The 12,737-nt window shown below is 41.0% G+C and overlaps 1 protein-coding gene across 1 annotated transcript; it reads right to left on the bottom strand.

Annotated features, from left to right (window-relative positions):
• Window positions 1-817: 817 nt before the first annotated feature.
• On the bottom strand, window positions 818-12,033 carry CCT2 (chaperonin containing TCP1, subunit 2 (beta)). The gene is given in 16 exon segments (XM_008942872.1): window positions 818-1,120; window positions 1,704-1,845; window positions 2,482-2,581; window positions 3,619-3,722; window positions 3,816-3,857; window positions 3,860-3,931; window positions 4,525-4,644; window positions 6,444-6,547; window positions 7,883-8,010; window positions 8,097-8,197; window positions 8,395-8,597; window positions 9,095-9,207; window positions 10,227-10,303; window positions 11,203-11,314; window positions 11,413-11,478; window positions 11,964-12,033. Coding segments are annotated over 15 exon segments (1,452 nt in total). The 5' UTR covers window positions 11,416-11,478; window positions 11,964-12,033; the 3' UTR covers window positions 818-1,089.
• Between the last annotated feature and the right edge of the window lie 704 nt (window positions 12,034-12,737).

Raw genomic sequence — 12,737 nt, 5'->3', positions numbered from 1 at the left:
CCCTCCTGTTTCAGCAGACTTCCCCTGGTGTTTGCCTAGGGGCTGCACCCGACTTGCCAGCGCCAGGAGGGTCACGATACCCAGGTGGTGCCTCCGCCTGTCTCTGCTCCCAGTCCTCAAGAGCCTGCATGAAGGCTGCTGCAGGCCTCTTGGGGTTCCCCACCTCCCGAGCACAAAGGAACTAGTCTGATTAAGAAACATGTTGCCTCTGCAGCAACAAATAGAAAAGGAAGTATAAAGATGGCTGACAAGACACGAAGGGTGGTGTGGGGGAGAAAAGGGAGCGCCTGGCACACACTAACTGCCCTCTATTGTCAGTGTTTGCAAAGTCAGGCCCAATCCAGCACTTTATAGTCAAACACACAGGCTGCGTGGATGCTGACATCTCTCCTAAACTGCATCTTTCCTTCACCCCTCCTCAGCAGAACTCCCATCTATATAAAATATGTGGTGTAAAAAGCTGTAAAATCCCTTAAGTTGTAGTTCAGGGTGTTGAAGGTTCCTCTTCAGCTTTTTCTTTTCATCATCATAATAAAAAAAAAAAAAAGTAATACCCCAGTACCACTACAAAGGGGTAACACTGAACTTCAGAGCCTATTTCTAGGATCCCAATTCAAAACCAGCACAGCCAGGAGTGGCCTAAGTTGCTCACACTGGACATAATGGATCAACCCAAACCAGCAAGCTACTAATCCTTCACACCGACCACCCAGCCAACTGCCTGAAGGGTCTGAGGATGGTGCGCACTGCAGCTTCTCTAATGACACTGACACTGCCCTTCCTGCTTCTACACAAAGACAAATACAACTTCAATGAATGTTTATTTATTTCTGTGTAATTGAAGTGGAACCTGGAGGGGAACAGAAGGAATAGGGTTGTATAAAACCCCTGTTTTACTTGAAGGTGAATTCTTCCCCACAACACTTATAAACTGAAATAAGTTAAACCAAACTGAAGACAGTTACTTCATGCCATTGATGGAGATCTGCTCATTTCAAGCTTCTGTTCCACAACCTCACAAAAATTAGATCATTAGAAAAAATTACTAGGTGGGTTCTGGTCCACACATCCACAGGTACTGAAGAAAACTTAACATGGGCGATGGTCTGGTACACGTTTTCTGCAAAGAAAAAGAAAAATTAGAAAACCCTACCCCCACTGATGTCCACTAGCCCACTCACCCACCCTTATCTCTCAAGTCAGTATTTTGTGTCCAGCACTACCTTTATCTCACAGAACAAATGGGCAGCATCACTTCAAAGCTAATGCACCACCTCTGACCACGGTGAAAAAAAAGCTGTGATTTGCAAAATAGACAGTGGGCAGGCATGGGATAGGAAAACCTGCCTGCAAGTGGCATTGCTTCCCAAGCTTCTAAACAAATGTGGGTTTGTTTCAGCTGCAGGTTCTCCTTCAGAAGCAGCAGGGCTTTACCCTACAGTTGTTGCCAAAAGAATAAGGAGCAGCGTGACCCTGTACATGCTGGTCAGCCAGATGACTCTGCAGATGCCCAAGTACTGTATCTGGCACGCTCCTTTAGGCGCAGCAGCGGCCCAAGGGGCCTGCTCACACTGCTGACACAGAAGAGTCACGCAGCACAGACGCCAGTCTGTCAGGACAAGACCCTTCTGCACAGCTGCTCTTCCAGAGAGGGAGGTTACTCTGCTCCACCCCCACCGGCCAGGCAGACACTCTGCTCGTACCTTGGTGCTGCTTTAATGATGTCATCTACACGGAGAATCATTTCTGCTGCTTCGGCTGCGCTCAGCAAGACTTGCCTCTTCACTTGGAAGCTTTCTGTCACTCCCAAGGCTGCCATGTCTCCAATCACACCCTCTCTCATATCTGGAAGAAGAGGTCGCTTGTTTTTAACTTTTTTTTTTAAGAAATTAGAAGCAGCTGACGGTATGGTAACTCACCTGTTCAAATGAATCATACTGACAGTAAAGAAGTTATTAAATAAAAGTCTTTCACTTCAAGGCTACTGATTTAAGCCTAACATGTTGCAGTTACATGAAGAAACACTTGACGAAAACTTTACATACGGGGGAGGACAAGATCCCAACAGGATTCTCAGCACCATTTTAGGTATATCAACTTTGGAGTAGCTCTCCACAACTTTTAAGGTTTTTTTTGCGGGATGGGGTGTGTTTGGCTGTGTTGGTTTTGTTTGGTTTTAAATCACCTTTCTTTTTAAGCTTCATATAACTAGACTCAGTGTAAGTAAGGAAAGTGTTTTTTTACAGGTGGAAACCACCCCCTTCAAAACCAAAGTTTCTCACTCCATTGTGACACAGCTGGCAGAATAACAAAGGAATGTAACACTGGATGCTTACATTCTGTGCAAAGTGAACAGAAACCAACGTACTCTCTTCCTCCAGCTGAGCGTATCCATGACAAACAGATGTGACCAAGTTTAATAAAGACTAATTGCCCTCCCAAACAGTAATTCAGTAACAGAATGAACATCCAGCCACTTACCAAGTCCGTAAGTAGCCTTGCCCTCACTGTGAGCAGCTCTGAGCTGAGCAACCAGATCTGCACTGTCATAGCCAGCATTATCAGCTATTATTGTTGGGATCTGAGGGGATAAACACAGGTTGTTTGTAATTAATGCAGGCATTAATCCATAGCAAACATAAGGCCTACTTTGATATTAGTAGTTTACTACTCAGTTTCAAGAGGAAGTTTCAGAAACACAGCAGATGATCCATTACAGTGATCAGATGACAAGGAGGAAAAAAAAAAAAAAAATCAAAACTACCTTACTAAGGATTTTGTTCAAGACCCTGTTTATAAGAGAGCAGCTGAGGACAGAAGCAAGTTAACTTATCTGCCAGTTCGTTTTACACGGACAGAAAGAAATCTGTCTTTCTTATAATTGCAGACTACAACTGGAAAAGTGGTTTCATTTTTAGAACATAAGGTTGCTGGTAGCATTAACCACCAGATCATTCTCTTCACTGTTCAAGTGACAGCACTGTGAATTGCACGTGCTGACTGAACAGGTAATGCCAAGTCTTACCATGCTCTTTCATTTTCTTGGGAGAAATGTCTTCCTATGGTCTTTCATTTCCTAAGAGTGGTTTTTCCTAATTTAAATTACAGGAAGGCAATTTGTCTCAAATTGACAGTCAGCATGGTAATATTCTACAAACGTTTCTTGTGATACTCTTATTTCCTACTATGGTGCAACCTCCAAATCTAAAAACTTCTAGACACTACTGGAGTGTGAATACCACTAAACAGCACTAAAGTATCAACAGAAGAGCTGCTCTTGTCTACATCAGTAGTCAAATGAATTGGCTGAGGTTTTTATGAGCTATTTCTTCTGCACTTTAGGCCCCACAAATAAAAGGAGCAAGGATAAATTAGAAGAGGGCTAGTATACGAACATTCAGAGTTCTGTAACATGCAGAATTATTAAAACACCAGTATTTTTTTCTAAGAGAGAAACCAGTTTTCCCCCTTTGTTCATCCAAGATGTGTAGCTAAATTTCACTTTTTTACTTTTAGAAAACCACCACTTTGAAAAAGAAGCAACTACCTGCTGTCAGAAGCTGGTAAGCAGTGAAAATTTACATCTATTAACCCAGAAATCCGACTGAAGCAGCTCACCATCCGCAAGGCCTTGGCGAAGGACTCCATCGCAACAGACTCTTTGCCAGGTGTCCTGACAGCAAGTTCTGTGACAGCATTGGCCATCAGCATCTCCGAACAACCTGGTTGTGGAAGGCACAGATGCCTTAGCTATGACCGGAGCCGCAACACAAAGTGTCTTACCAGGCAGAAAGCACACAGAATCTAATATTCACCTCCACCATACACAGTTCGAGTGTCCTTCACTGTCTGGGCATGTCGTGCAAAGACCTCTCCGCTTCATCCAGAATCTGCTGCGTTGCTCCACGCAGAACTATGGTGCAAGCTTCGCCTAAAAAGTGCAAAAGTGAAGATGAAAACCAAGCCAAACCAGCAACACAAAAAGAGGCTATCAAAAAAGTATTTGCAACAGTGTTGTTATCACTGAAGTAAAGTTTTACATAAATCAGTTTGGGTGAGCAGAAAGCATGACGGCATTTCACAGCTACAATAAAACAACGTACGCTGCACTATTGCTTTTCTCAATTAACTGTTCCACAACATGTATTTAACTTAACAGAAAATTAATGTTATCTCCAACCAACCCCTCAGTAAAGTTACAGCATTGGCATTTACTAGAACAAGTTCTCAAGTTCTTGAAATATGACACGTTGCTCCTTTTCTTGTCATTTTAACCTCCCACCAGCAATTTTGGTTCCCATCCTTACAAATGTCTAAGTTCATTTAGATAACATTAAACAGACAATATCCACCACGAATATACACTTTTGCGAGATTTTTAATGAAGAGCAAGACTTTGATAAAAACAGTTACAGAACTCAAACAAAATCATTACAAAATTCGTATGCCATCCTGGCCACTGAACAGCGTTAGCAGAGGGTTAACACAAATGTTACAACATGCCACTACTGATAGAATACTCACCCATTGCCACTCCAGAGAAATGAATGAGTTTATCTTCTCCAATCATGACTTCCTCAATAAGCTTGCAGCTTCCTAGTTTTACTAGCTCAGGGTGATCAAAGGTTGATGCAATTTCACCACCTAAAAATGTAAGATCATAGAGAAGTCAAAGAGCTCCTCATGAAAACATCCATTTAGGCAAGGTCTCACCAAGGGCAGGGAGCATAAAAGAAACCCAAACAAACAAAATCTTTATAATTGCCTCAAAATAAATCTAAATTAATAATACTGATAAGCCAAATTTTTCCAGTGTCAGGATACAGCAGCAGAAACCTTCCATTGATGCTGACTAGTCTTTAAAACATCAGTATTTTGTTCCACAGCACAAGAACTACAATAGCTATAATGCTCTTGAGTTTTGTCTGGATAAGCAAGCAGGTGTTGATCTTTACCAGTATTAAAATGTCAACCTGTTTGAAGCTTTAACAGTATTTACTGATAAAGTATAGATAAAACACTAAATCAAGTTTGTAATGTTTTTAAACTTCAGCTTATGCCAGTATTCATTTTGCCTGCCTGATGATGGCAGACAATCAAGGACCACCACTCTACTGAATTATGAGCCTCACAACATGTAGCAGCGATACTGTGCACTGTTTGTAAACTCCTGTACCATAAACAAAATAGGTACTAGGAAGACCAAGATGTCTCTGAATGGAGTACTGTCCTAGTGGTTTGCTATTCCCATTTGAAAACCATTTACCTGTATTCACTCCCAGTGTACACTCAGCTGCTGTGCCTTAGCTCCCAGCGCTGCTATAGTTGTAGCAGTACAAGGAAAAGAAGATTTCAGATAGACAATCTGTGCTTCCTAAAAGCTCATCTACTTTTTTCAGCTATACTACTTGATCCAGTGTGGTCTGATATGGTCCACTGGCTCCACTTATAAAATTTGCTTTGAATTTGTTCCAGAACATAAGCAATGTTCCTCCCAGTCAAGGGCCTGCCTGTGCCCATGCTCCTGCAGACAGCTATGCAAAATCACAGCTTCAGTCTGGCTGAGCTGAACAAGCTGGTATCTTTCTGCCCCTCTGCAAAGCAAGCTCTCCCTTCTCCCCATCACTGTCACAATCACCTTTTTATGATGTTCCAGTTAAATACCCCTAACTTCAGCAGCAAAACTCATGTGCAGCATTCCAAATGGTTCATTTTCAGTAGTTCCTAGAGTCACAATTACACTGATCACTACTAAAAATACCCAGGTTGTTTGTTCGTGTTATTTGAGGTCCACCCCAAGTCAATGACTCAGGCTTACATTTTTAACAAAGGGTGACTCTTTCAGTCTTCACTATTATTACAATCAAACAACCACCATCATTAACTAACTTGTGGATTCATCATCTTACTCTTTATTGCTAAGTTTCATCTTCTCCCTAGAAGACAAATATTTTAAAAGCAGGGACTTAACTGAAAATATTTTTAAAATATCAGAGAAAGTTACTAACTGGCACTAACTGGCTAAATTATATTCACCAGTTAGATGTAAAAGCCTTTATTCATAGTTGCTAGGCAAAAAAAAAAAAAGTTTCTTTAAATGAGTCTGAATCCTCCCTGCATAATAAAAACAGACATTTTCTATGTGAAGCATAACATACTACAAATAGAAACTCAGATAACAGCTTCTGAAAAAATAGTGACAGTTACGTAGCAGTTGATAAATCAACAAAAGAAATTTGAATTTACTATGGAAAACTTCATAGGATCCACCCTATACGTTTCCATTTAGGAACTGTAAAACAAAGCTTATTTGGCATTCTTTACACATTCATAGATCTGCTCAACAGCAACAAGTATAACCTAGGTGATCAAGCATTAACACTTACTGGGGATCAAAGGTAACGTGACCCTCCAGGCCCCCCAGGACGAGGTACTCTGCTCACCTGTAACCAGAGCCAGACGCTCCACACCCGCGAAGTCGGCGTGCTCGATCGCCATGACGCCAGCAGCTCCAAAGAGCTGTTCAGGGTAGTTGTAGATCAGCTGCCTACAATCAGAACACAGACACATCTTCCCATCACACATGGAACAAACCTTTTAAAACACCAGAGTAGCAATGGACACTTGGTTCTCAGCAGCACGGACACATGACAAGATTTCTGAAAGCTACAGAAGCAGTCAATATGTAAGGCATTTGCCACACAGAGAACATTATAGTCCACAGAAGCAAATGCAGTAACAGGAAAACATTATACAGAGCTAAAAAGTACTGAAACAATTATAGCTTTTTGATATACCCTTCCCATGAAGACATACTATCAATGCACAGGAACCCATATGCTTAAATTCAAGTGCTTCGACCCTATATGCCTGCTGGGCACTTAGCTACCTATTCTAGCAGAGGGCACTAGAACAACATGGGAGGCAACATCTTTTTAATTCCTTCACCCACATAAAATCCAAATGGTGGATAACTACAGGAATAAACGCCCAGCTGTGTAACAAACAAACAGCAGACCACAGAGTATATGCTCCCTTATTAATATGTATCCTACTCTCTCTAGAATGAAGGAGTCATCTAAAGCTGTATGGTCCATGAACACTTGGGAGTACTATGCCAAACTATGTTTCCCTTCCACATTATAGATTGAGTGTTGCATATGGCAGTTTCACTTCAGATGGGAATAACAGAAAGGGAAAAGCATTTTTTCATCATTAAAACCCCAAATGCTTTTTTTTGCACTGTGACAGTTTGAGACAGAAGTGCACTGCTAACAAAAGTAACTTAGCCTGTGACATCTCTTAGATGAAAATGGCTCTTTCATACCTTCAAAGACGTGTATAGGAGGCCCGGGACAGAGCACAGAGGCCTTTCAAATGCTGTTTGCTCTGAAGCATTACTCCAGTACCAGCACTGGGATGCAGAAGCAGCACAGCTGATTCACTCTGCACTAAATGCATTCAGCACTAACTTCCCCCAAAAAGGGGGAATATAAATGTGGACAATGCTGCTGGTAGTCACAACTAAATAAATCTGTTAGTACAAAAGCATCGCAACACTGCTTCAACTGGACTGAATTATGGATCCCTGGTCAAGTAACATCACTTCTTGTTCTATCACTTCTTCTTCCTCAAAATAATTTTTAAAAAAAAAAAAAACAACCAATTTAAAAACCATGCAAAATGAGGGGGATGGTGCACAAGGGTAAGCACAGAAAACAAAAAAACATTTGCCTCACTGAAGTGGATAAATTAAGCACTAGGTAAGCTCATCTAACTTTAGACACAAGCATAAATAACACTCTTCACACTCACAGTATTATAAACTTGATACTTTCTAACTGCATTATAAACTCAACCCCCTTTCCCAGTACATTCATACCTGTTAATAAAGCAGTTTATTCCATGCTTAAGAATACGCTCTACCTTCTCCTTCATTTTTTCTTTTTCTGCCTGTTCTATTTCTGCTACTTTTGCTGTGGAGTCCACTCTAACACGAGAACCAAAAATCTATATCAAAGAAAACAAAGAGTTCAGTCTAAAAAGGAAGCCCATTCACAAAAACATCGTTTCACACCAGTATTTCTGTCACATACCTTAATCTTGTCTGTATCCATACCAGTGTTTGCAATAAGAATCTTTGCATTTTCAATTCTTTTTGGCTGATTTACACCAATCTTCTTGTCAAGTAAAAAGCCTGTGGTAACAGAAACGTCTTGTAAGACTTCACATTAAAACGGGAAAAATCCATTGACATAATTACAAAACCTCCTCATATTTATTATTCAATTTAATAACAACATAGGAAAGTTTCCAACAAATTTGTATAGAGATTTGTAACTTTCCACAGCTTCACTTCTCAGGTGCACTTACAGCCAACATAAAAAGACTCACCCTCATCTAGGTAGGAATCGGCCAAACTTCCACCAAGTTTCTTAATGACATGGATAGCCTCCAAATTACCAGAACCTTTCAACCTAAGAACAGCTTCTACAGCGAGTTTGACAAAGTGATCTTTATGATGAGTGAGTAATTTTGACGAAAGAGTTGTTCCTGCAATGTTCATCAGGTCTTCACGGAACTTCACTTCATCATCACTAGAGTGAATGAAGCACAGTTAGAGTGGGAAGTCTGAAAGCCTTGGCTACCATCAGCCTACCATTGTGAGTCTCCCCCCGGCTTCTCCTAGCCCCCATCTCTGCGTACCACATTCCATTTTGAGGAACACTACATAGCACCCCTCCAGCATCCCAGAATACAACCTTCTGTTTGAAATACAAATCAGAAGAACCCTGGCATTGAGCTTTAGAAAGCCTGTGCTCTCCAAGTGTCAGGTACACGAAATAGTCACTCAGATTTTTGTTCTAGGGAGCAAATTATTGCTTCTTACTTGTTTCTGCAAATCATCATTTCATAAAGCTTCTGCAACTCACATAAAGGAATTGATTTTCTTTTTCTTAACTGTTAAACTTCATAAATTCAGCCTTTACACAACTTAAAAGAGAGCAAATAATTTCCCAGTGGTATAGAATTCTCACTGAAGTTTTAAACTTGACTGGTTTATAAAGATTTACAGCAAATTTACATTACTAACCCATGATCCACAGCTGCTTTCAAAAGTGCCTCTCTTGAAGCTTTTGTAGCTGCTCTCCAGCCTGCAATGATGGTCTGAGGATGAATCTTCTTTGCAATCAGTAATTCTGCCTCCTGTTTAAATGAAATTAATAATCAGGGCTTCTTCCCCCTGAGGTTCACTTACACCAACTAGGAAAGGTGCTTCCAGGCAATCACAAAATTCTGAATGGCAGTAAAAGCCAGACAGCTATAACAATGAAAATCACCTTACTGACAGGGTTTTTTTTTTCTAATCCAGGAAAATATGACTTCCCCTTGGAATGTATGACCTCCCCTTCAAATTCATGAAATTTGAATTTAAAAAAAAAAAAAAATCCTAACTCAAACAGGAATGCTGGCTGCTAGCCAGACATACACTGCAGAAACAGCAATCTTTCACTTCATGTTTGAGACTAGTTTCCTGTTTACTTACAGCTGCAACTTAAAAATGCAGTTTAAAAAACCCAACAAAACCACATCTCTTCAAATACCCTTTTTGTGAGGAACTTGGAAAAGTGATGGATCATTTCTCAGATGCTCTTGACCTGAGATGATTAGATTTACTGGCACAGCTCTGCTACCAGGAGTTCCTCACTTCTGAGGCACGTTTGGCAGTGTAAACTCTGTATGCAAAGTTTAAATGAACAGTATGAATGAAGGCCTTGTGCACACAAGAACAGACATGAACATGCCTTTGGGGGTTTTGGTTGGTTGGGGTTTTCTTCCTCCCATTGATGTTATGGAAAAGGATGTCAGAGGACTGGACCTCACAGCTAAGCAGTGCAGCACGCTGCCCAGTGCAACATGTAGGAAGTGCCCCATGAGAGTGATACTGCTGTTTCACTTGCATAATGAAATAGGAGAAAATAATTTTCTAAAATGTACCAAATTACTTGGGAATTTATAAATGAGGAATACAGTACAAATTTTTTTTTAAAAAAAAACAATGAACCAACACCCAAGGTTCCTTCCTATCAATTTCAATGCCGATGGAGCACGGTATTCCTTTACTTTGGAAGCCCTCTTCACAAACATCAAATAACACACCTCCTGCTGATGTCACAGGAATACATTACCAAACAAGAAACATCTCAAAAACTGCAATACGTCACCCTCAGTAACTCAGCTGCCAGCACTGTGACAGACGTAGTTCCATCACCAACTTCATCATCCTGAACCTTTGACATGTCTAAAACGAGAAGCCACTGCATTAACGTTTTGGTTCAAAAGACAGCACCCACCTGTACCAGCTTCACATACAGATACTGTTATCTCACGTTAAGTTTGAAGAACAAACAAAAGAATCTTAATCCTCAGTACTTGAAAAAGGTCACTGTAAGTCACAGAAAAACCCAAGATTCAAATCAAATTCAAGATCCCACAAATTCCTGCCCATTTGCAACCTATACACCAGTTCCATTCTGGTAATGGTCAACCCCTACTCCTCTCTCTCCTCATTCCGAAAGGTGGTCAACAAAAAGAAGTAGGGCCAGAGAGAAATTCTAACAGGATCAGAGAATACAACCACCAAGCATGCCATATGAACTGCTGACAAACAAGGACCCAGCAACTCAAAATCATCAAGAAACTTGACACTCAACTGTTCAGGGTCCTCCTTGTCACTAGAACTGGCCCATTTCCACACTAGGACAGCTGATGACAAAGGTAAACTCTGTCCAAAATACAACACTCATTGATAAAAACAGATTTAAAGCAAGGAGAATGAGAGAGAACCTCTGTACTCCACTAGATTGGTTTTGAATTTTCCCAAGGGGGAAGAAAAAAAAAAAAAAGGCGGCACAGGTCTGTCTTTTGTCCCTTCTGACGCCTGGGGCAAGCCAGGGTTGAGGGAAAACAAGGAGACACCAGAACAGTTTTGCAAGAGCAGCACATGCCTCAGTTTTACTTTTGCCAAGTTTAACAACTCTTCCAACACCTCGGCCCCCTTACTTCAGTAATTCTGCTCCCCCTCCCTTCAATTTTTCACACTATTTGAAGAACAGTTTTCTAAGAACAGAAACCCCTACATAATAAAGTTACGAATGAAGAAATGCCAATCACTGCAATGACAAGCTGTTAAAAACTCACCAACCAAGACCTTGGCAGCTGGGTTGTCAACTCCAATAGATTTCAGGATGGTCGCACCATCATTGGTAACCGTTACTGTGCTATCTCTCCCAGTACTCAAAAGAATCTTGTCCTACAAGATACAAGATTTAGAATATGGCTTAAAAATATACTGTAACTATTAAAAATAAACTGAGAACTATGACCACTGAGAAGCTGCAGCTGTCTTACCATGCCTTTAGGCCCCAGAGTGCTCTTGACCAGGTCACCAATAGCAATGGCACCAACAAAGGATGACTGAAATAAAAGTAAATATACCTTAGAAAAAGATGTTTCTACTTTAATACAAAAAGTAGATATTAGCCCTTAAGTTCCAAAGGGACATCCTAATCCAAGCCTTCCACACCAACGCTCCTTCCAGCAAAGTCTGGCTCTACATTTCATAACTGCTACATTTTGATAACCAGATCAAATATATTTAATTCTCAGAGAAACTTAATTCTCCCATAAAAGCCTTGTCGCACAGCCAAAAACAAAATACCTTCCAATGAACATGAATCTTCTGAGCTAAGGCACTGAGTTTTTGAACACTTATAAGAAGTTTCTCTAATTGTTAGTAAGAACAACACTCCTCCTATCTACTGTTTACAGACATGCAACAAGAAAAACAATGAGACAGGTGAAGTTCCACAGCACCACAAACTGAAAGTACATTTTAACAGCAGAAAACACAAAGTTTCATTACCCTAGCCATTACTAGTCTCTCAGTGAATTACACTTACCAGCCGAGCTGTTTCGGCCTTTTCCTCATCGGCGCCTGCCTTGAAAATGTTCACAGGAGTAAGGGAAATGGATGCCTAAAACAGAGTTAATGTCAATGTATTTCCCCAGCTTCAATAAAACAATGCATTTGAAAAACAAATCCCCGACTCTAACAACCTAAATAATGTTTTATTATTAAAGTTATTTCTGTACTCCATTTGGTTTTAATAAAAGGTATATTCAAAATACATTCACCTTGACTGTTTCTTAAAAATCTAACTCTTAATCAGGTGAAGAGGTTATAAAACCAGTGGCAATCTGCTCTAGAGATGGCACACCATATTGTCCAGTAAGATCTGTGTGACTGGAAGGTGACCAGCACCTCGCTTCATGGAAAGGTCTGTGCTGTTCTGCGTGGCACCATCAGATCCTGACAACTCAAAGAACAACCAGCAGAACCTACAAACACTTAGTCACCAAGCACGCTGGGTCTTGTGCTATTTGTGTTGAACCCTAATATTTTTTTCATTTCCATGGACACTATAGCAGTAATCAATACGTATCTTTAAAGACGAAGACTTGCCAAGGCCTGAAGGCGTTAAATGAATGAGGATCAAATCCCGAAAACACAAACGTACCAACCCTCTTACGAGAGCTCCGGCACCTCTGACTTCCCTGTGCGACCATCACACAAGTTTTTGCCAGGAGTTCCGCGCCCGTTACATCACCGCTCTGACACGGGGGCGCCGCAGGCCCGAGGGCAGCTCTCGCAGCTCTCCCGGCGCGGCGCGGCC

The sequence above is a fragment of the Merops nubicus genome, unplaced genomic scaffold (assembly GCF_000691845.1).
Source record: "Merops nubicus isolate BGI_N331 unplaced genomic scaffold, ASM69184v1 scaffold51786, whole genome shotgun sequence".
Classification (NCBI taxonomy): Eukaryota; Metazoa; Chordata; class Aves; order Coraciiformes; family Meropidae; genus Merops; species Merops nubicus.
This window is presented reverse-complemented; position numbering and strand designations above follow the sequence as displayed.